Genomic DNA, 24,509 nt, shown 5'->3' with positions numbered 1-24,509 from the left:
CTTGCCAGGTACCAGTCTTATTTGTACTGCTCTCCTGCGAGCCAGCCCGGATTTGTGTACCGAGGTGTGAGTGTGCGTCTTGCGGGAGCCCCCCCGCCTCCAAAGCAACCAGCCTGCCTGCAGGACTCTGCTCTCCTCTCTGCAAGGGACAAGTTTGCCTGGATCGCAGCTCCCTGGCTTCTCTCACCTCGCTGGGAAAGATACGCTCACTTGCTTGCACTTCTTCTGGGCTGGGGGTTGGGGGGGCGGGGGGCAGAGTTGTGTGTGTGTGTTTCGGGGGGGATCTTTTGCACACACACACAAGAGGCACAACCCCCTCCAAAGAGCTCACTCCAGACCAAATCATGTTCCAGCCAGCAGCTAAGCGGTGCTTCACCATCGAGTCGCTGGTGGCCAAGGACAATCACTTGGCTTCAGAGGACCCAATCCGACCTACAGCCCTCAACTACCCCAACCCTTCCACGGCCGAGGCGTTCGTCAATGGCTTTCACAGCGCGGCAGCCGGCAGGTCCCTGTACAGCAGCCCGGAGCTGGTCTTCCCAGAGGCCGTGAGCCACCCCTCCTTGAGCGTCCACCCGCACCAGCTGGGCGCTTCCCAGCTCCAGCACCCGCACTCCTTCTTCGCCCCCCAGCACAGAGACCCTCTCAACTTCTACCCCTGGGTGCTGAGGAACAGGTTCTTCGGGCACCGCTTTCAAGGTAAATCAGGAATCGCCAGCCTCGGGAAGGGAGGGGATTTCCCCGGCTTGTCGCTGCCCATGTCCTTCCCCTTCAAAAAGAGTGGACAAACCTACTGGGCAAACCAGGCAGCCACTTCCTTTAGCGAGGGGCCAGGGAGTCGCAAGGAATAGGGGGTCTATGCAGGTGTGTGCTGGACATGTGTAGATCCAGGCGTATTCCCACACATACGAAATGCAAGAGCAGAGTTTTAGTGCGTTGAACAATTTCTTGCTGTTGATTTCTTCTTGCATTCAGCATTCAGCATTCTATCTATCTGTCTATCTATCTATCCCCAGCGACCCCCTCTATCTATCTATCTATCTATCTATCCCCAGCCACCCCCTCTATCTATCTATCTATCCCCAGCCACTTCCTCTATCTATCTATCTATCTATCCCCAGCCACCTCCTCTATCTATCCCCAGCCATCCCATCTATCTATCTATCTATCTATCTATCTATCTATCCTCTTTCCAGTGTTGTAGCCCTCTTGGTTCCAAGAGATAAGAGAACCACCGTGGGTGAGGTAATGTCTTTTAAAGAAACAACGAAGTGTCCGGTTGACTAACAGATTTATTTGGGAATAAGCTTTTGTGGGTAAAACTCCCACTTCTTCAGATGCATGGAGTAAAAGGCAATCGCTACAAAAGCAATTTTCCCTCTCGACATTGATATCTCCTCATCAATTATAGGGAGTAGACCACATCCACCCTGACTGAATTGGCCTTGTCAACACTGGTTCTCCACTTCTCTTCCTGTGTCAGTATAATAATGCCTGCATCTGTAATTTTTACTCCATGCTCTGAAGAAGTGGGTTTTTTAACCAGGAAAGCTTATGCCCAAATAAATCTGCTAGTCTTTAAGGTGCCACCGAACTCCTCCTTGTTTTTGTGGGTACAAATTAACACAGCTACCGCTCTGAGACTTGTCTTTTAAAAGACCAACGTCTGCTGGTGGCAGAGACAAGCTTTCAAGCTACAGAGATCTTCTGAAGCAGTTTGCACACATATGCACGTCTACACAAATGCATACATATGTATTTCCGTGTAGCTGGAAAGTTTGTCTAATCCATCAACAGTAGTTGGTCCACCTTCTGTCTGTCTGTCTATCTATCTATCTATCTATCTATCTATCTATCTATCTATCTATCTTCTTGTGAGCTTGCGTTTCTATTGCATCCTCAGATATAGGTATATGTATTCTTTCTCTCTCCATAGGACTTTTAATACACTAATATATTTCCAGTGCAGCAATCTACACAAGCAGTATATGCATGCAACACAATTACAAACATGAATGTGTGTTGTCCTGTCTCTGTATATGTGCCGATTTGTGTGTGTACAGATAAAGAACCATGAGACTTGAAAACAATGCATCGCTGTTTCAAGGGAAAATACAAACATTGGATTACTAAGATTTCGTTTATTGAGATATTTATAATATATGAACGCGGTAGTTGAGATGCTGAAAAGTATACGAGCGTATTTATATTTTAAGGAACAAATATGAACGAATTAAGGAGCGTGTGTAGATAGAAAACACGGGTCTGTAGTAAATCAAATGTTTCCTTTTAAAATAATTATTGGATGTTGTTTTCAAGCTCTCTGGATTTTGATTTTGGTTTTATTATTTTTTTTTGCGTGCTCTTTTTTGTTTTCACGTAAACTAAACTCGTCCTCCCTGTCCCTGCACTGTTCGTGGCCCAGTCTCACAGCAGAGAGGCAGGTTACGAAATAAATCCACGGGAAAGGTCTGCGGCGTTAAAACTGCTGCTTCGGCAGCCTTGTTCCTAAACTCAGCTCAAGTTTTCTTGTTCTCTCCCGGGACATCTGTTCTCAGCGTTCGGACGCTGCTGGCTGGGCGCTGCTGGACACAGCCCCTGGGTAATTGTGAATCTAGTTTCCCAGAAGAAATAAAAAAAACCTGGAGCAAGAAATGTAGGAGCTGCTCTCGCATTTCCCAGGGCGCGTTGGGAGTGGGAGAAACCTCGCCCCCTGCGCTGGGGTATTTTTAATAATAGATCTGAGCGGGTCTGGGGGCAAAGAAAAACAATGATCGAATAAGGGATCCGACCCTGGATGCCTTTGAACTCAGTAAGTCAGGGGGAGTTTTGCCATTGATTGTAAAAGCCAGGATCAGCCCCACTGTCTAGAGGCCAGGCTCGTGGAAAAATTACATATAATTATATTTGCATAGATATATATAATTAGCTAGCTATAGCTGCCCTCCAGGGTATGTGACACATATAACGTAGCCTATAAAGTTCATATTATACACTCAGTACCTACACACAGTATAGAGAGATTAGATTCTATTTTGCAAATATACTCATCTCTTTATATATAATTTTACATACTTTTATGTGACGGGTGGCGATCTCTTTCTGTGTATACACACACACGCACGCATTTACTTTCTCACAGCTGCCATACAATTGAACCCTGGATGTGATGTGTATTCACATGGCAGTCTGTTACTTCTTTCGATTTATAACAAAACATTTAACCTACGTATGTCTCTTTTAGACCTGATGTACAACTAGAAGTATATGAAAAGTAGAAATAGATCGAGTAATTGACACGTGTAAATAAGCCTACGCCTGTGGCTAGGTGTGCGTTTGTGTATCGTGTCCAATTGGAATCCTATGCAAAAAATAATTCCCTGTGCCCACGTGCGTGTATGTCTCGGAGAATTATTTCCTTAAAATGCATAATATATTCGGAATGATTAGTCCTTCCATACCCACAAACTCCCGCAGATTTCTGCTTAGCAATGATTATATTATAGCTCCAGCAGTTGTGTGTGTGTATATAATATATATATGCAATTTCTCTTCTATTCTCTAAATTTCCCTTCTAATCTCTAAAACCAAGGGAAAGGTTTCGCTTGCACCTAATCTCCAAAAGGAGACTTTTTTATATTTTGGGGGGGGGTAAAGAAAACAAGAGCCTGTGTAAGGAGTTTGACCCAGGCTGGGGTTGCAAAGCTGCTGAGATACTCGGGTGTTTCTCCCCACCCACTCCCTCTCCCCAGTCCTCATTACCGAGTTATAAATGCAAATCCACATTAGGCTTTTCACTCCATACACTAAACCAAGTAAAAAGAGAGCAGGGGATCATCAAAGGCTGGCTTTGTTCTGGGCGGGAAGGGAAAGATTAGGTTATCTCCTCAGCAGCAAATTCTCTCGCCTGGCTCCTGGCTATGCCTGCTTAAGCAATAAATTGCCGCTCGCGAGATTGCTGAAATTGTTATGTGTCAGCAGCGCTGATTAGCCTGACAGATAAAAAAAAAATCCAGGGGGTCAGAGCAAGTTCCTCTTTGGGCAAAATCCCTTTTTCCTGCTCGCGGGAGGGGATCGGCCGGACATCCCAGCCGCTGCCCGTCCTGCTTCTGGGACGGTAACCACACAGGCAAAAAGATCCCCGGATCCCATGTGGCACCCGCCTCCCCCCGCCCAATATACAAAGCAAACACCCTTCCCCCCAAAAACAAATCGCTTCTGTCCATTCTAGGCTCGGCGATGCTGCTGTTTCGTGGGGAGGCGGAGCAGGGAAGTGGGCTACAAGGGAAAGTGTAAAAGTCACCGTAGGGCCGCTGTGCGCTTGGAGATCCCTTCTGAATGGCTAGGGCCTCGTGACTCCTCCTGCTCCAGGGCATTTCAGCGGAGAGCGGCTGCAGAGAGGAAGTGTCCCGCCACAGACCAGTTTGGGTGGGATTCCCCCCACTTGACGTGTATTCGCAGCTTTATTAACAATTAATTTGTGTTAGCGCCCAGAGCCCCCTGAGTCATGGATCCGGCGCTCGGCGCTGTACAAAGCTGCCCGAGGGAAAGATCCCTGGCCCTAAAGGATCGCAGCCCAGTCTGTCCTCCCCCCCTCTGGGCTGCAGCCCGGTGGGGATGCGGCCGGGTTCGCTGGTAGCCCGTTCCCGGATCGCTGCTGGGGCCTGGGCAGCCCGGTTCTCAGCGATTCCCCAGCGGAGCCGCTTCGCTGGGACGTTGGTTACCAACTTCGCTCCCAGAGGCCGCGGCTGAGATTTCTTGCCCGGTTACTTGGCTGGAGGCTCAGCGGGGAGCAGACAGGAGGTGGAAACCCCCCGCCCCCCCAGGGCCTGGGAATGGGGGAGAAACGAGCCCCCAGCTGTAAAGTCCGGGCGCGCTGGGCTCCAGTGTAGACCTGGCTGGGTCGCGTTCAGCCTCGGTGTGCAATGGCCAAAGGCTGCCCGCCGGCCCGTTCCTAACTCAGCCTCCTGTTTTCCCTGGCAGCCTGGCCAGCGCCAGCGGGAGGAGACGCTTCTCCAGGCGGCCAGGTTTGCCCGGAGAGGGGGTTCTCCTCCGGAAAGATGCGGGGGTCTCCCCGATTCCCACCCGACTTTCCTGTGCTGCCCCGGTGATACTGGCGGGACGGGGTCACTCGGACAAAGGGAGATTTGTGTAGGAAGTGCTCGGCCTTTCCCATCCCGAACTAATGTACCTAGGGCCACTTTTGTCTTTTTACCAGCGATCTTTGAGCCACTGCTTCGCTTCTAGCCACTAACTAACTTTCTTTCTCTTATGCATCTATTTCTCTTTCTTTCTATTTACTATACTTAACTTATCGATTTCCACTTCTTTCTATCTATCCCCATCCGCCCCATATATCTATCTATCTATCTATCCCCATACACCCCATCTATCTATCTACCTATCCCCATACACCCCACCTATCTATCCCCATACACCCCCTCTATCTATCTATCCCCATACACTCCACCTATCTATCTATCTATCCCCATACACCCCCTCTATCTATCTATCTATCCCCATACACCCCACCTATCTATCTATCTATCCCCATACACCTCACCTATCTATCTATCTATCCCCATACACCCCCTCTATCTATCTATCTATCCCCATACACCCCACCTATCTATCTATCCCCATCCGCCCCATCTATCTATCTATCCCCATACACCCCCTCTATCTATCTATCCCCATACACCCCCTCTATCTGTCTATCTATCTATCTATCCCCATACACCCCACCTATCTATCTATCCCCATCCGCCCCATCTATCTATCTATCCCCATACACCCCCTCTATCTGTCTATCTATCCCCATACACCCCCTCTATCTATCTATCCCCATACACCCCCTCTATCTATCTATCTATCTATCTGTTGCTTTCCCGGCTGCCGCTCCTGTGTTCCCGACCCCGCTGCAGCCGGGAGTTACTCCCGGGACTCTGGATGGCAGGACGCTGCTTTTTGCGGCTCCTTTTCCCAGGCAGGGCCCCGGCCGCAGCGGGACAAGTGCGGGCGGTGAATGCGGCCCTGGGACCCTCGCTAGGCTCGGCAGTCCCCGAGGCGCTGCAGGCTCCCCGGCTTTCCCTGTCCCGGGCCGAGCAGTTAATTAAAAGCTCCGCGCGCTTTGCAATTGCCTAAGTGCAGGGTCCTGACAGCCGCCGCCAGGTCATTTGTCAGGGGGCTCTCGGCGGTACCTGCAGCACCTCGCTCTTCCCGCGGCCTGACCCCGCACTGGATGGGGGCAGAGATAAGGCCCGTTTCAAAGGGAGCCTCCCTGTGATTTATGGGCACCAATAAGCGCGGCCTTGTTACTCTGCCAGGGCTTTAATTACAGGGCAGGTCCCTGCGCGGCGCGGCGCGGAGCGGAGCGGAGCTCAGCTTGCTGGCCGGGGCCGCTGGCTGGGGGCTGGGGCTGGGGCTGGGGCTGGCTCCCTGTTCTGGGGCGGGGTTCCCCTTTGGAAGGGGGGAAGCAGGAGGCCGGATCGTTCCACCGCAAGCTCATAGAAATCACCCACCGCCACGTCTTCCTTCACATCCCTTGTGTGTGCGCTGTTCGCGTTCCTGCTTCTGATTCATTCTTCACTCGTATCAGAGGGGAGCCCTGTTCGTCTGGATCTGTAAAACAGCAGAGTCCTGGGGCACCTTGTAGACTAACACACGTTTTGGAGCATGAGCTTTCCGGGGGGAATACCCACTTCCTCGGACTCTTCACTTGCTTTCTTGTGCTTTCGCCTTGTTCTTTCTTCATTTTCTTCCTTCCTTCCTGTCCTCTTCTTTCTTTCTTTCTTTCTTTCTGTTCCCCAGGGCTCCCCAATCCTGAGGCTGCCCAAGGGACTTTCATTGCCACGCATGAAGATCAGAGTAGGGGGAAGGGAAGCCCCTTTGGGTGGCGGGGGCAGGGAAGAGGAAAAGGAACAGCCTGCAAAGAAAGGGGCGAGTCACCTCCAGGACACACTCACACATTTCCCCAGCGAGACGTGGGGCAGGGAGGGGGCTGGGCAGACTAAGAAGTGGGGGGGGGGTGCCCTGGGGTGTGAGCCCTGGCCTGGCACATCTCTGATTCTCGGTGCTTTGTCTGCAGGGAGCGAGGTGTCCCAGGAGGGTTTGCTACTGCATGGGCCATTTGCCAGGAAGCCCAAGCGGATCCGCACGGCCTTCTCCCCATCCCAGCTCCTGCGGCTCGAGAGGGCCTTCGAGAAGAACCACTACGTGGTGGGGGCCGAGCGCAAACAGCTGGCCAGCAGCCTCAGCCTCTCCGAGACCCAGGTAAGTACAGGAGGAGGGATCCAGCCATCCTCCCTCCCGAGCCTCTCTTCCTCCTTTCATTGTGGTGGTGTGTGCCATGCAGAAATTGATAGGTCACCTTTGCTTGTCTGTGGGGGTGCAGTAGCATGCCACATGTTTCATTGCGGGGAGGGGGCACAGAGGGGAACAATTGTACCAGGGCCTGAAGTCAAAGGGGCCCTTAAAACATCTGTAACTGGGGTGAAATGGGAGGGCATCAGGCCCCAAGCGATGTAGCAGGCATCCCGGGTCTCAGCACAGCTGTGCAGCCAGTTCCCTGAAGCTGCTCTCATTCTGCTGGGCAAACAGCTTTCCTCTGCCCCCCCAAGCTGAGCCGACACAGAAGTTAAGGTGGGTGGATACTCAGACAAGGTACTGAAAGGAATAGCACCTGTTGGCGCAAAATATATTTGCAGGCCAAGGGACTGATAGTGACGGAGCACAGAATCATTTTCCTTTAGCAAAGTAGGTTACTATTATTATGGTCTGGCTCTCCCTTGTATCTGTTGAATCAAAAACTGTCAACCATCTGCAAGAAATGAGTAAGGAATAAGGATATCTGGGAAGGGGAGGAAATTCCTCAGGACTTCAAAGACGCAATCTTATTACACTATATAACCAGAAAGGCAACAAATCTGACTAGCTGACTCCCTGGTATCTGTAGGTGATAAAAGACTTTCCCCTACTTTGCTCAACCAGCTTACTATAATTATTATTATTCACTATATCAAGGGCTTGAGACCCAGCAGTACAAATGTTTGTAAGATCATTTCCCCCAAAGTCCTGGGCTAATGGAACGATACTCTGTGGATTAATTTTTAACTTATACATAATTATGGAATAACTATTCCTGCTAATAACAATCATTACAACATTCATTGCTATAAAAACCCATGACCTGTAGCATTATTCCATTGCATGTAACACTGCAAAAAAGGAACCTTATTTCACTTGTCTGTCAATATAAACAAACTTTGTCGAGCCAGATAAGAAATAGGAGCCAGGAGTTGCTGTAAATTAAAAAGGAATGGAGATTCATTTTAACTAAACTTTCCCCCATCTTGGACAAGATTTTACAAGGGCATCTTTCCTTACAGTGTTAAGAAAAACTGAAATCCAGGAATATTATAGATAGGAATGTGGGTGTAAAAAATATACCACAGAGAGAAAAGATGCAGAGGTGAAGGAGCGAAGGAATATACCCAGACTGGATCAGACCAGAGGTCTATCTAGTTCAGTATGCTGTGTCCAACAAATTCAGCTTCTTCAGAGGAAGGTGCTAAATTCCCCACAGTGGACAAGTATGGAATAAACTGCACATTGGGAAAGTTTCTTCTTACTCCTCTCAGTCAGTGGTTGTCTTATTCCCTGAATTAGGAAGGTTTATAGTCCTTCGATGTTGTTATCCAATCTAATGTAGCCGTGGATGTTCTCATTATCCACATCAGTGGCCAATCTGTTTTTGAATCTTGCTAAATTCTGTGTGAGTATTTATTATACAGTATAAATATATAACTAAATGTACACATATATATACACACACACACATGCACATGCGCACACAGGTTCTTGGAAGAAATCAGCAGCAAAAAATTGCCCCAGGATTAAAAAAGTTTCTGAGTTTGGGTTATCAGGCATAATTTCAGGAATAGCTTTAAACCTTTGGAAAAACTGGATTAATAGATAGATAGATAGATAGATGGATGGATAGATAGATAAGGCTGAATTCAGACTTGGATCCAGATCCAGTCTCCTCAGTGCTTTGGTTCTGCATATCCCCATTTGGAATTTTTTGAACCCCAGGGGATCATTTTAAATGTGTTCACCTCAAATCCAATGAGACAGGTCAATCACTGGGATGCCGTTTGTCATCACCCATGCTCTCCGGTCCTGTGTTCTTCTTTGCTTCTTCTGTCATGCCTCACATATAAAAAAGCCAGCTCTCAGAAAAACCCCCAAAGGTTAATGAAACAAATGCCAATTAGTTTTGAAGGCAACAGCCATCACATATTGCCCCAGGGGGTCAAGGAGTCCTTGGGATTGTGCTTTGTTGCCCCAAGCCTAATTGTGATTTGTTCAGAAAATTAAAAGACGTGTATCTCTAAATCTGAGTGGATGTGCATGTGTATAGACAGAAAGAGAGCAGAATCTCACATTTTATTGTATATTTATAAACATTGTATATTTATAGTTCTAGAAATCCCGTGGATGCATTTTTGTAGCTTTCTAGTACAGGGTTATTTATCATCTGCAGTCACTCAGTGAACACAGGTCGGCAGTTTGCACTGAGAGACTTCTCTTTGGAATCGCCAATAACCTAAGGCCAGATTCTGAGCCTTTAATAGCATTTCAGTATCATCTCACTCCACAAAGCGTCCCACAGAAATCATTAGGAGTAAGATGCTAAACAGGAGGAGGAGGATCAGACCTGGTCCTGAATGATCACCAAAGTAATTCAGCTCATAAATGCAGCAGCAGAGCTATTTCCAAAGGGAACTTTTTGATTTCAGCCCAGATGTGTAGTGTTATTAATTTATTTTTTCATTAGCTTTGTAGCTTTTTAAAATTTATGTTTGATCACGTAAAGTGTGTGCAGCGGGGAAGAACCAATTTTCCATGAGAAATACACAAATGCTGTACCTGAAATTTATGTATTACTGTACGAATGGGCATCAAAGTACTGACAGAGACCCTGACCGGTCGCTGGAATCAATCTATCCCATTCACGCTTCTGAAAAGAGGAATTAAAAAGTGTAGCTCAGATTGTAACACACATTTATAACCACCACATATATTACTACAGTGTGGGTATATGATGTGTAAAATATACATGCACACACCTCACATCTCAGACACACACACACTGCCAGTATAAGGCATACACTTCATCATATATACGACACACATGGTGTGTCATGCATGACACATGCACCATCGCATAGATAAGATTCTCACACAAACACCATTCTTACGTAACATAGGCAACTTCTCTCCTACTGCGCACACACAGAGACTCACATATAAACATGCCCGTACATATTTTTTATTTTAGATGAGAGAAGTGCAAATTGCCTAAATGTCCCCCAAATTCAGTAGCTCGACTCCCGGGCCTACTCTCGTCGGCAGAAGTGTGGTGCTCAAGGCAGGACCTTGCTCCGTCTCTGAGCAGTTCTTCTTCTGGCACTTGATTTCTGCACTTCGTCCCAGTCTCAGCTGAGACTTTCTGGGATGCTTGGAAGCACCTGCCTCCGCTCCTGAGAAGAGGCAGCTGCAGTGTCACAGCCGGAGCGAGGCACAACTGGGACCAGAGAGCAACATCTGGAGCAGCCCAGAAAGAAGGTGGAGAGGGGTCTGAAGAGACCCATCCACACCTGTCCATCCCTTTGGGTCCCAGCCCAGGAAAGAGCGGGGTATTGCCCAGGAATTGCCTTTAGATGTAGGATATGAGGTGTATGGAAGGGTCACTAATCTCCTGTCCTATGGAGTTAACAGAGACTGAGGCTGGAGCACAGGCACCAGAGAGGGGGCTAAAATAGATTCAACAGGGCTATAACACACCTACTAGTGAGGGTCAGTCTGGGGTGTGCCCACAGGGGATCCAGCCCAGACCATACCCACTAACAGGAGAGGTGGTGGGTTTGTGGCTGTTGTGCTGCTGTTGGGGTGGGGGGTGTAGTTTGTGTGCTGTGTGTTGATTTGATTAGGAGGGGTGGTGGGGTTGTGTGTGCTGTGCTGCTGTGGGGGTGTGGTGTGTGTAGTTTGTGTGCTGGGTGTTGATTTAGTTAGGAGGGGTGGTGGGATTGTGGGTGCTGTGCTGCTGTTGGAGTGTGTAGTTTGTGTGCCGTGTGTTGATTTGATTAGGAGGAGTGGTGGGGTTGTGTATGCTGTGCTGCTGTGGGGGTGTGGTGTGTGTAGTTTGTGTGCTGTGTGTTGATTTGGTTGGAGAGTGGGGGGTTGTGGGTGCTATGCTGATAATGCTGGCATGTCTGTGTAGTTTGTGTTCTCTTTATGCGTGGTTTTGAGAAAGAGGGGTTTGGTGTGATGTGTTGATGCTGTGCGTAGTCTGTGTCCAGCCTGTGGAGAATAGATCCATAGCACGTGGGGCAGACAGGACAATACATTGATCCTAGGTCTAGCATACGTGATAGGATCCTTCTTATATAATACATGCACCTTCTCTCATCCCATTCATGCACAATCACACACACAATCACACAGACATTTTTAATTTCAGATGAGAGAAGTGCAAATTGCCTAACCGGCCCTCAAAGACACACACACACACAACTCCAGTGCTGATGCCGGGGGGGACGAGGGCGTCGCCTGTGTACTGCGATGTATACTTGGTCTGACTTTAGCCCTACGTTTCTATGATTCTATGCGTCAATTTGTGTCAGAAGGCTTGTGGGCTTGGTGTGACATGCTGATGCGGGATGCAGGTGTAATTTGTGTGTGTCAGTTTGTGTCAGAGGGGTTGTGGGTTTGTTGTGCCGCACTGATGTTGGGATGCAGGTGTAGTTTGTGTGCTGTGTGTGTGTGTTGATTTGTGTCGGAGGAGCTGATGTGAAGTGCTGATGTGGGGAAGTGTGCGTAGCTTGTGCGCTATGTGTGTGTCAATTGGTATCGGAGGGTTTGGTGCGACGTGCTGAACTGGAATGCGCGCGTCGTTTATGCATGGAGTGAGTGTGTCGATTTGTGTTGGAGGGTTGTGGGTTCATTGTGACGTGCTGATGCCGGGATGCATGTGTAGTCTGTATGCTGTGTGTGTTGGTTTGTTTAGGAGGGGCTGTGGCTCTGTTAGAGGTGTGGATGGAGGGGTTGTGTTGGCTGTCGAGTGTGTTTGTGTGTGTGTGGTGTTGGAATAATTTTGCCAACGGAAATTGACAAAATGCTGCTTGACTTTTTGTGAAGCTTTTTGGCAAATGAAAACCAACCTGTTCCTCCAGGGGCAGGTCTTGGAGGTGGCTCCTGTAAACTCCAGCTGCAAAGCAGGAGGAAGACCATGGCTAGGTGGTTCTGTTTCAAAACACTCCATCACCAGGCGAAGGCTCAGCGGTGCTCCTGGTGAAATCAGAGGGAGCTTCGCCATTGACCTGAGAGCAAGGCTGGGCCTAACATTTATTATCCCAAAATTCAGAACCCTCATTCAAAGGCCCCAGTTACCCCCAGAAAAAACTTGGGTTCAGTTGAGATGCTTTGTTGGTTTCCTTCTGTCATCCACCCCCAGTGGAAAAAGCCAGCCCACCCCAGTAGGCAGTCCAGGAAAGCATAGCTGGAGGTTCACCTGCATGACCAAACTGGCAAACCAGGCAGGGGAAGAGGGTAAATTTATACTGCTAAAGTCCTATATGTGCAGTGAGTGTAGAATGGCCACTCGCTATGCAGGAGTCATGCTGGCAGTGAGAATGGCAGAGGTCTCTGAGCGGATGCCCCTTGCCCTGCTGATCTGTGATTTAGGAGGCAGAACCGCTTGTTGTTCCATGGGGAAAATTCCTCCCCCACCAAAATTCCGTTAGTCGAGACTCCCATAGGGAAGTGTGGGGCCCTACCCTGGAAGACTAGACACTCCCATAGAAGGGAGAGGTGCTAGTGGCCTGAGCACAGGTCTGGGATCCATGCCCTCTTGAGCTTGAATCAGTGACCATAGGCAAGTCACAGCACATCTGCCTCAGTTTCCCTGTCTATGACATGTTGGGGGGAATAACCTTCCCCACCCCCTGAAAAGAGTGCTGTGTGGGTTCCTGTTGAACATTTGGGCTTGGAAGACAAAATGTCCTGTGCAATCTGAAGGGGAAAGGCCTCCTATGTTATTTCTTCTTGCCACTGCTTTTGGCTGTGACTGGAGGGTTGCGGGGTGGGGAATGAACAGTGTTGTGTCTGGCCTAGCTCCCTTTTTCACAGGTGGCAGCTCCACAGTGGCTACTGATTTTATCTGACACCTAGGCCAGAGAGATGGGTCACGGCCAGCAGGGGCGGATTATGTTAGGCGCTGCAGCATCCCATTAACAGTAGTCATGAGATGCATGGACAGTAGATCCAATGGCATGCAGGGCAGAGAGGAAAATCAATCTGTCCTGTGTCTAGCACCTGCGAGAGGTGTGCCTTGAATTAACATACATGGCATTCTGTCGATAACAATAACAGCACTAACAATCAAGGCCTTGCTTTATTGTAGCAAAGCTATTTGGGTTCCAATGTGACTATAGTATCAGAGGGTAGCCGTGTTAGTCTGGATCTGTAAAAGCAGCAAAGAATCCTGTGGCACCTTATAGACAAACAGACGTTTTGGAGCATGAGCTTTCGTGGGTGAATACCCACTTCCTCAGATGCATGTGACTATATTGCCTCTTAACCAATAATAATGGGAGATATACCTATCTCCTAGAACTGGAAGTGACCTTGAAAGGTCATTGAGGCCAGCCCCCTGCTTTCACTAGCAGAACTAAATACTGATTTTCATCCCAGATCCTTAGGTGGCCCTCTCAAGGATTGAATTCACAACCCTGAATTTAATCAGGCCAATGCTCAAACCACTGAGCTACCCCTCCCCCCAAGCCAAGCCCTGGGATGCTGTTCAGTGATGGTGAAGGTAACAGAAATCAGACTCATGGGGTTAGAAGGGACCACAAGGGTCATCTCGTCTAGTCTAGGTATGAAAATAAACGCACAAAAGTTAAGGAAGGAAAGAGTTCAGCACCTCAAAGGAATGTTAGTTTGCTAATCCTGTATCTACGACACTTACCATTACTGTATTAAAGTGCACATTTAGACAGAATAACAGGGATATAAACACATTCCCTGGGATGGAGGCAACATTCCGAGGCTAAATGTGGGACTAGATTCTGCTCTTGGTTACAATGGTATAAATCTGGAATATCTCCACTGATTCTGATGGATTTACACAGAATTTCCCTCTTAAAGTGCCATTAGACTCTGGAAAGTGACAGGTACCAGAGGGCAGCCGTGTTAGTCTGTATCAGCAAAAACAACGAGGCATCCTTGTGGCATCTTAGAGACTAACACATTGATTTGGGCATAAGCTTTCGTGGGCTATAAAGTGACTGTAGAACAGACACCATGGGGTTTTATTCATTTAGTGGCTCCTGATCCAGTTTGCTCCAACAACAATCCCAAAGATGTTTTCTTCTAACTGCCAGCCCTGCAAACTCAGCCTGGGCATCAGAAAGACAAGCTGTGTTCTTTCTGAATTCTGCCTTGACACAAACAATCAAGATCTGTGACTGGAATCTGGTTAACAATTTGGTTAAGTATGCGTGAACCGGAACAGAATCCAGTGCCTGTCTTGTAGCTGTGTTGGCCCCTGCAGGGCAAAAAGGACTCGGATGGGGCCATGTCTGTTGAGTACGAAGGTGTCATGGTTACACAGTCACTTTTCTGACCATAATCACTGCTTAACTCTTTCATTCCCTGGCTTTTGCACATTTATATTCGTAACCTTTATGGTCCGTTGAACATAAATTCTTGTATTTGAATTTCGCTGTGGTTTTGAAAAGACAAACTCCAGAGCTATTAGGAGTGAGGAGTTTACAAAATGGAGATACTGATTTCATGAGCTCAGCTGCTTCGGCCAATGGTGACCTGTGCCTTGTAGTGTATTCAGAAAGCAATTGGACTTTGGTCACTCCAGGACAGCTTAGTCCCTGCCAGGACTGAAGAGTGACCCTATGTGGTGTCAATAGACAGCACAAGCTGGGTTATCCAGCCTGGCAGCTAGCGAGCCCCAGAGAACCACTGTGTCCAGCAGCCTCCATAATGAATCTCCTTCATACTGATTATACCTCGGTCCTATCTCATCTCTGCCCTGAAGGACACGGCAGGCCCTGAACTCTAAGGATACAGTGCAGTAGTGAATGGTGCGAGTTTGCAGTGCAGGGCACTTCAGAGATTCTAAGGCCACAGGGGACCACTGTGATCGAGCTCATGGAAAGAACCCAGAAAGAATCAAGTGCTGTGCTGAGTAACAGGGCAGAAATGCTGTTAAACCAGTGTTTCCATGTGCTATTTATTCCTTTCTCAGCTACTCCTGCATGCTTCACATAGGCCCCCTCCAAATACAAAGGCACCACCCGCCCACCCACTCCCTGCCATAACAACGCAGAGCGGAATGAGACAGGTTGAGAACGGCTGACAAGGAATCTTATTCCTATGCCTGCAATGGGGAGAAACAAGGGTTAATTAATACACTTCTATGGACAATGTTTCATCGTAGAAAGAGAACACTGAATAACTCTGATGGCTGGTTCATGTACGGTCAATACGAAGACTAAAATGCATACATAGCCGTGATGATAGTGGATTAAGGTCCATTCACTACAGAACTTTGTTCAGCAACCCTAGAGTCCTCCACAGCATAGCAGTTGATTATCATTGTATAACAAATCTCCTGGGATGTCAGCAGCGTTTGAAGCCAGGAGCTTCAGCATTAGAAGTATGGGTCTCGTCCACTTGAGCAAAAGAAGTGTCTCCACTAACAGCTCCCTGTGTGAGGCTTTTATTCTGTATAAGAACCAGCCACTAGAGGGAGACAGTGGAACTAGTTCAGGTTTAAGTATCCAGGAGTTTGGATTTGCCTACTCTTTCTGTGGCATTTTAACTTCAGGCAACCTGGTTACATGAGCATAAAATTTCAAGCAGAGTTACTTTCTTGTGCATTGCTGGTGCTGCATTAACACAGTTGGGAAGAAAACTCAAGGAAGCGTTTAACCTAGAGTAATTCCCAAGATGAGGATAATGTCCAAAACTTTGAGTGTGTATATAGGGCAGAAGATAAAAAGTTTATAAAACAATGAAAGGGACAGAGAAAGTAGCTTGGGAGCATCTGTTCTCCCTGATTCATAACACAACAAGAGGGATGGTCAATGCAACTGAAAGGCAGCAAATTGCAAAATGGTAAAAAGAAATACTATTTCCACTCAGGGTGTGATTAGACTGTGGAACTCACTGCTTCAGCATGTCACTGAGGCCAAGAATTTAGTACGATTCAGGGGAACTGGACAGACATTTATGTAGATGAGAATACCTAGCATTATCATAGCTAATGCTAAAAGAGTTTTGGAAGGGATAACAACTTCATTTAAGCCAATTTCTGTTAGGGATTGGGGAGCAGATTCTCCTACCTCTGCCTACTGTGGGGTTAGGGTGACCAGATGTCCCATTTTTAAAGGAACAGTCCTGTTTTTTGGGACTTTTTCTCATATAGGTGCCTATTACCCCCCATCCCCTGTCCTGTTTTTTCACAGTTGCTCCCTGGTCACCCTATGTGGGGTTCTTGCACCTTTTCAGCAGCATCTGGCTTGCAACTACTGTCAGACAGGATCTGGGCTAGATAGATCACAGGTCTGATCCAGCCTGGGAATTCCTATGGTGTGAGGGAGGGTGGTTTACCTTTGCAACGTGGCTTTCATGTCCTAGGCACCTGCAATATTGAAATGGATTCCTCCAAGCGGCGTACAGTTCAGAAAGAAGGGCTCTTTAGTGCTTAGAGCACTCTGGCTGTCAGGATGGGTTCCATACCTTGCTCTGATTTGTGCATGACCTTAGCTATTGATTTAATAGCTCTGTGCCTCAGTTTCCCCATCTATACATTGGGGATAATGATACTTCCCAAGATCCTCTGTGTCTGAGAGGTTGGACTGAAGTTTGTAAAGTGCTTTGGAGCTGTTGAATGAAAGACAACTATAGGTATTGTTTTAAACATACCCTAAAGCTAAGAAAGCAAATGAGCTGATTCCACGTGCTTTGATTTCCCTGGGATCCACTAGTCTTGCACAACATCTGTATTAATAAAATAACCAGTTCTTATATTTCAAGGTGAAAGATTCTAAATCGCTGCATAAAGTATATACAGGGATTATTTTGCCCACAACAAAAATGCAGCCAGCTGTGATGTGGACAGTGGCCGTTGTCCATCCATGGTGCATAGTACTTCAAGACAGAAAGTAGATAATATTGTGTCCAATCAATGGAGCAGTAGAGAAGCAGAATGTAACTGCCCGAATGGGAATCCAGCCAGGCCCATCCATTGCTCCTGTGGAGCCATAGGTATCTCAACGGCCAGGAGTGGTCAAGACATTGAAGCAGCACAGTGCCCCCTAGTGTCTTGCTGGTACCTAGACTCAGTAATACTGGGAGGGAATAAGGCCATCAACTGAATCACCATCAAAGCAGAACTCTGGCTGTTGTTTATTTCCCAGAGGCCCCTCAGCCAGCTGTTGACTCAGTCTAGGCACATGCGCTCTGATGAGATCACACTAGGAACTCAGGCTGGGTACATGCTTTGTGCTGCCAGCAGTTCTGTTCTGAGGCCGGTTACTCACCCGTTTGCTTTGCAGCTTCTCAGACCTCTCCCCGTAACACAGGTTAATGCTGGAAAATCCTGACACTCGAAATTTTATTCCTTGATCATTTTTCCCATCTCTTCATACTCTTTATGCAGTAGGTAAAGGCAGTTATGCATGACTCTCCAGAGAGCAGGGGGGGCATGCAGATATGCACCTTGGTGAAAAGGATGAGCAGTCTTGTGGAAAAATTGTTAGCAGAGCGACATTCTAGTGCTTGCTCTGCTACTGAATTCCTATGTGACCTTGGGCAAGTCACTTAGCCTCTCTGTGTCTTGGTTCCCCGTGTGTAAAATGACACTTTCCTACCTCTTGTAAAGATGACTACTTTAAAATTTGGGAAGTGCTCAGATACTCCAGCAATGAGGGACATAAATAGGATGAAGATTAAATAGTGCCTAATGAGGAAGCAAATATCTCACTCAATATCTGAAAATGACAAGGTTTTATGTGGCTATTCGGGAGTTTGGATAATAAAGTGGGCAGGAACCATTCTGCCATTCTGCAGTGAGGCGGCCTTCCTCATGGCTGGGGGCTCCGTCTCCGGCTCCTCCTCACAGTCCTGGCCAGGGGTCTCTGCTCTGGTGTCTGAACCACCACATTATCCGATCTCTTCCTTGTCTCCCAGCTTGGGATATGGGGGACAAAGAAGGGATTTGGATAACGAGGGTTCGGAAAAAAGGAGACACACCTTACTTTTAAGATAACTGCTTGTGATGTGTGTGAGCCAGAAGGACCCTGACTGATTCCCAGGGCAAGTGCATGGCCCGGCCATTAAAAAAGCTCATCTTTGCGTTTATAGACGGAGCAAATTAGATGTAGGCACAATTTCCCCAGAGTCACATTCTGGAATGGAAGCGCATTTTAAGCACCGTTGTGAAACGTGGCCGTTTGCCCTGAGTTAACCAGCCTCCCTCTTCTTAGCTGTCTTTGTGTGCCACTCTGCCTGCCTGGCCTGCCCAGTTTTCTCCCTCTGTCTCTCTCAACGTCTGATAAGCAGCACCGCTAAATGTCTCTCTCCCACCCCTGCCCAAGAAAAGCAGAAAAGTCCCCCACAAAAGCCTTTAATTGGCAATGACAGTTGCTAAATTATTTCACTAAAAATCCAGGAAGTCACCAGTTAAGGCAACGTTCCCACCAACTTAAACTCACACCTCATCCCCACCCCCGGACATCAGGCTGCCCAAATGCGTTCCCACACATCTCAGCGCTACAGGCATCTCATCTCCGCAGCACACTCCCTGGTCCAGTTCCCGTGTAGAGCCACCCCCTCACCTTCTTCCAGTCACATCCACCCACAGACCCTCCTCAGACAGCTTCCGATAAACTCTGCATCAATGTAGAAGATGTAGGTACTCACATTGCCTCATCACCATAGTATCTGAGCACCTCAGTCTTTGATGCGCTTATCTTCCCAACACCCCGGTGATGTAGAGCGTTGCTATTATCCCCACTGCACGGATCAGGAAACTGAGGCACACATGGTTAGCTTGACAAGGGGGCTTGGGCGCTGCAGTGCGGCTGGGACACAGATTTTATAGCTATATCTTAATCAGCCCTTGAAATGTGAAAGCAAATGGGAGGGAATTAGCTCTGTGTAGCATGGAGCTGGGTCAGGAGCTTATTTATCCTCACAACATGCGTGTGAGACAGAGATGATCCCCATTTTAGGGAGGCCCAGGCCCACAAAGATATTTAGGCTCCTAACTTCATTTATTCAATGGGAGTTAGGTGCCTAAATGCCTTCGAGAGTCTGGGCCAGACAGACTATGTGCTCCAGTCTGTGGCAGAGTAGGAAATTAGTCAGGTCTCTCATTTCCCAGGCAGAGCCACGGGATCATCCCTCCTCTCCGCCTATACGGGCCACACTCAGGTCCAGTGGAAATCAATGGAGTTTTGCCATTGACTTCGCTGAGACTAGAGCTTAGACCTAAGCATTTGACTGTTAATTGAATGCGTATTGAGGGGTGGCTTGTGATGTGCGGTGCACGTTTATTCCAAGCCACTGTACCCGCCATACTCTTTGTACCAGCTGCCCTGCTGGATTCTAGGCCAAGGGGTCTCAACCTTTCTCTTTCTGAGGCCCCTGCAACATCCTATAAAAACTCCACGGCCCACCCGTGCCACAACAACGGGTTTTCTGTGTATAAAAGCCAAGGCCAGCATTAGGGGGTTAGCAAACAGGGCAATTGCCCAGGGCCCCATGCCACAGGTGCCCCCTTGAAACTACATGGCTCAGGCTTCAGCTTCAGCCTGCAGTGGCAGGGCTCAGGGCCCCAGGCTTCAGCCCCATGCAGTGGAACTTTAGCTTTCTACCTTTGGCCCCAGCGAGTGTAATGCTGCCCCTGCACCCCTTTGGGTCTACATGACACAACGAAACTTTATTCTCTCTAGCAGCTGCTGTGCAGAGCGTGTCCCTGGAACGCTTGGTGAGGTTCCCAGGCACTGCTGCAGAGTCACACGAGAGATCAATCTAGATATAGAGCCGAAGGAACCACAGAAAGGCGTAGACAAGGGAGAAATTGAGCAGTGCCATTGCATGAGCTCTGAGCCGTTCCTGTCACAGCCATACATCTGGTAACTCTGTCATGCAGCTGCAGGGGCTCTTTCACCTCTAAGTTGCTGGTCTGAATCCTGCCCTAGGTGGCTGCCGGCATTTGTCATTTTATTTAGTTGACGTTACAAGCGGTGGTATCGCTAGCGAAGCTCATCACCAGAGAATCTGAGCGCTTCACCAGGACTAGCTGGTCTGGGAGCGGCTGGGTGCTTGGCTTCTGTGAAAATCAGGACAGCGGATAAATGCCCGCCCCACCCTCCACCTGATAGGGAAGTAGCATCATCTCCATTGTGCACATAGGGAAACTAAGGCACGGAGCGACTGACATGACTTGCCCATGGCAGAATTGAGAGTAGAATTCAGGTCTGGCGAACCACAATGGAAGGGTTTTAGTTAGAGGGACATTCTTCCTCAGCAGAGAAGCCAGGTTATAAAGGGACATTTGGCCGGCACTTTCCTCTTGCCTCCTACAGATGGTTCCTCCAGCAGGGAGCAGGGTGGAGATGCTTATCCCATCAGTGTATATGTTTGGAGGTGATGCACAGGGGGCTTTGCCGTTCCCTGGCTTTCAATTTCGCACCTTTCACAGACGCTGCTTTCACGTCAAAAACAATTTTTTTAAACGTTTTGTTCACAAGCAACACACTTTGCAGTGTACAGCTGCTGAGCAATGCTTGTCCCTTTGTCACCTCTTGGGATGCTCTGTGCTGAGCAAAACTGGGGCACCTTTCTCCGGGTTGCCATCCCAGTTCCTCTTATCGCTTTCCTTGCTGTCCCTATTTGAACCTGTGGAAGCTGAAACTAGCAACAGGGGAGCTGCCGAAGGCTCACATAAGCATCTACAAACGGTAGCTGCTTCTAAACTCACCTGCCAGCTTGAGTCTGAAGAGCAGGGATGGAGATCTGGTAGGCCTCAGGTATGGCCAGAAATAAGCCAGGACCAATCTCTCTCTCCTGGTATTTCATCCCTTCTCAGTCTGCTCCGGGTGCCCACTGGGCACTGCACAAATGAAATGAAAATGAAACAGCAGCGACTCTCAGTCTGTGATCCAGCAGAAGGCAGCACAGCCCTTCCTGGTGGCCCACAAATGAAGGGTATGTCTACACATGAAATGCTACAGCACCATTGCTGTAGTGCTTCAGTGTAGACATGACCTACTCTGACAGGAGGGGTTCTCCCGTTGACGCAGGCAATCCCTATACCTGAGGTGGTAGCTAGGTTGATGGAAAAATTCTTCTGGTGACCTAGTGCTGTCTATATTGGGGGTTAGGTTGGCCTAACTACATCACTTAGAGGGGTGGATTTTTCACACACCCCGAGCCCTGCAGCTATGCTGATGGAAGCACCTAGTGTAGCCCAGCCCCCTGTGTTTTTAACCTCCTGTAATTCATTGCCAGTTATTTCAAGGTAGTTAACATGTTTGAAAAGGCCAGTGTGGACATTCTCCAGATGTTTGTTAGGCTACAAATGTTTGTAGTTTCACCTAGGGATCAGCACTGGATAAGCTGTAGGCTACGGCTGCACTGCACAAAAGGTGTGGTTTTTGCATCCCGATGGCTATCTCCGTGTCAAATCCTAGCGGAGACAAGGCGTTGCAGTTTTTATATAGATGTAGCTAGTCAAGGTAAACTCCCGGTGTGGGACAGAGGGTTGACCTTGATTAGCTTGCTGCATCAACGTAAAAATACATTACAATTATTACACGACACTACAATACATCTACATTACAATCAGTCACTTCACTACACATACATTACAGTCACTACATTATAATATATACAGATTACAATCACTGTGCTACACTACACTATCCTATAATTAGCTACATTACAATCAATCACTGCACCACACAAACATAATTGCACTACACTACACATTCATTATGCTACACAGCCATGCAATACACTACCATACCTGTATGTTACAATCACTACATTCACTACAGTGCATATCATAGAATCACAGAATATCAGGGTTGAAAGACACCTCAGGAGGTCATCTAGTCCAACCCCCTGCTCAAAGCATATACATATAGCGTACGTCTATATTACAGTCAATACACTTGACGTAAAATGTGCAAGAGAAGACCAAGTCCTGGGCTATCTGGCAAGTCAGGCTGCGATGGGTTGGGGAGTTGGGAAAGGAGCGGGGTTCTTTCTTACAAAGTGGTCCCCCACATAGGAAAAGCTAGAGGGCCCCTCTCAATGCGTGGCTTGCTCAGAGTCAAAACACACGCCCAGAGAGAGCATAGCATCTCTGTGACTCCCCTCCTCCTCTTTCTGTCTCGCCTAGGTGAAAGTGTGGTTCCAAAACAGAAGGACAAAATACAAGAGGCAGAAGCTGGAAGAGGAAGGCCCCGAATCAGACCAGAAGAAGAAAGGTTCCCATCACATCAATAGATGGCGGATTGCCACCAAACAGTCCAACGGGGAAGACATTGATGTCACGTCTAATGACTAGAAAGGGGGCAGGTTGCTGGCAAATAAACCAATGAGAGGAACAAGGGGAGGAGGGGAAAATACGGGGCAAACAAAGCAAAAACAAAAACTGGAGCGATTTCACAAAGACAAAGCAACCGCCACCAACAGCTGGGTTTCCTCCATGGTGCATGGGCCAAACGAGAGGCCTAAGGACCAGTCCCCCCCCCCCCACCCAGCACTCAGTTCTGCCCACTGGGCAGCCTTCAGTGGCGCTTTGGAAATGAAAGCTCCCAGAGAACAGAGGAAACCCCATCCTGCGCTCCTGAGAACTGAACCGAGCTGCCCGTCCTCGCAGCCTGAAGCTGTCGGTCAGCCACAAGATCAAATAAAAATGTCAACCAAGAAACTCAATGTACACAATCCTTTTCTTTTTTTACACAATTTTTATTTTAATTTATTATTTTATTTTGTGTGTGTGTTCCCTGTCGTAGGTAGTTAACAGCTGTAGTGTGCGTTACTGTATGGTAATAAAAGCAAAATGGGCTCGGTGCATATCTGATTACCTTGGCAGAGGAAGTGGGGCAGGGGGTGTTGGGGGTGGACAGGACACAGGGGTTCGTGGGCACTGGTCAAATCAAAAGCTCCACTTTTCCCATTCAACCTCAGACCCTTCACCAGCATAGTTTAAAACCAAGTTTCATTTGAATGGGAATGAAATAATTCATGGGAGAAGAGGGAAATGCCTCATTCACTGTTATTTGTGACCAAGTCGATAAACTAATGCTATTTGTGGGTCCTTATTATTCGTGCTGGATGCTGGCTGGATATAAGAAATTGCCAGGCGGAATCAGACCCAAGGACCGTCCAGTCAAGTGGCCTGTCTCTGACAATGCCGGAACCAGATGCTTCAGAGAAAGGTGTAAGTACTCCACAGTTGTGGAATACTCTGCCTGTGGGGATAGTTTTAATTAGCCCTGGATAGTGGTTCTATCATGCCCTGAAGCATGGGGGGTTTACACCTCTTCTAAAATGCGAAGTTATTTTTTAGTAATTTTCATTATGACTCTGGACATTCTAGACATGAGGTAAATTAGAGCTGAGTGAAAAATTCAATTTTATGTTTTCCTTGAAAGAGTCCAGACGAAATGATTTAATTCCAAAATTTCTGGGGCAGATTTAGAGTTCTGGGGGTGAAATGGAAAGATTTAGCTCATTTCAAATGGCTGTTTTCTTTTCATTTTAGTTTTCAACTACCACGCTAAAACCAAAACGATTGTTTCCTTTCATTTCCAAGTATTATTGTTGAAACATCGAAAATTTGGTCAAAACCAAGTTGCCTTGACACAGTCTCAATTTGGCTGACTCCTCACTTTTCGAGAAACAATTTTTTTTAACGAAAAATTTTGGCCAGGTTTGCTATCGAGGTCTTTTGTCATTTGCTATTTGTTATTCTCCCAGTCTCAAAAAGATGTAATTGTCCAATCAGAAAGCAGAACCAATACAAAGTGACATAGCTCAGCAAATCGTTGATGTGAACTGCCCAGAGTCTGACAAGAATGGGTGATTCCTTGCAGACAACAACCATGCGGGAGGAATTGGGGTTGGTTTGCAGGCAGAAAAAAGGGTGATTCCCTTCTGCCGTTAGGAAGCTAACTCTTCGAGGGACATCCCAGGTTTGCTACCTCAGGACGATTGCAGAGGTTCTGCCCATGCTTCTGCACCTGCCCTCAGGCCCCTATCCCTCTGGTTTGCTGACCGCTGCACTTTCTGGGCTCCCCCGGCTGCCTTTCTTCCCCGCATGCAGTGAGGTTGTAGACCAGTTGATGTGGACTTTGTCTGGCAGGAATCCCTGCGCCCGGGCCTTGCTGGTACTGGGAACAGTG

The 24,509-nt window shown here is 47.8% G+C and overlaps 1 protein-coding gene across 1 annotated transcript; it reads left to right on the top strand.

Moving 5' to 3' along the window:
• The first annotated feature begins 296 nt into the window (after positions 1-296).
• Positions 297-23,125, top strand: LOC127046431 (homeobox protein EMX1). The gene is made up of 3 exons (XM_050943457.1): positions 297-699; positions 7,088-7,272; positions 22,499-23,125. The coding sequence occupies exons 1-3, from the start codon at positions 345-347 to the stop codon at positions 22,664-22,666; spliced, it is 708 nt and encodes a 235-aa protein (XP_050799414.1). The 5' UTR covers positions 297-344; the 3' UTR covers positions 22,667-23,125.
• The last annotated feature ends 1,384 nt before the right edge of the window (positions 23,126-24,509 follow it).

This window comes from Gopherus flavomarginatus, chromosome 3 (assembly GCF_025201925.1).
Source record: "Gopherus flavomarginatus isolate rGopFla2 chromosome 3, rGopFla2.mat.asm, whole genome shotgun sequence".
Taxonomy (NCBI): Eukaryota; Metazoa; Chordata; order Testudines; family Testudinidae; genus Gopherus; species Gopherus flavomarginatus.
This window is presented reverse-complemented; position numbering and strand designations above follow the sequence as displayed.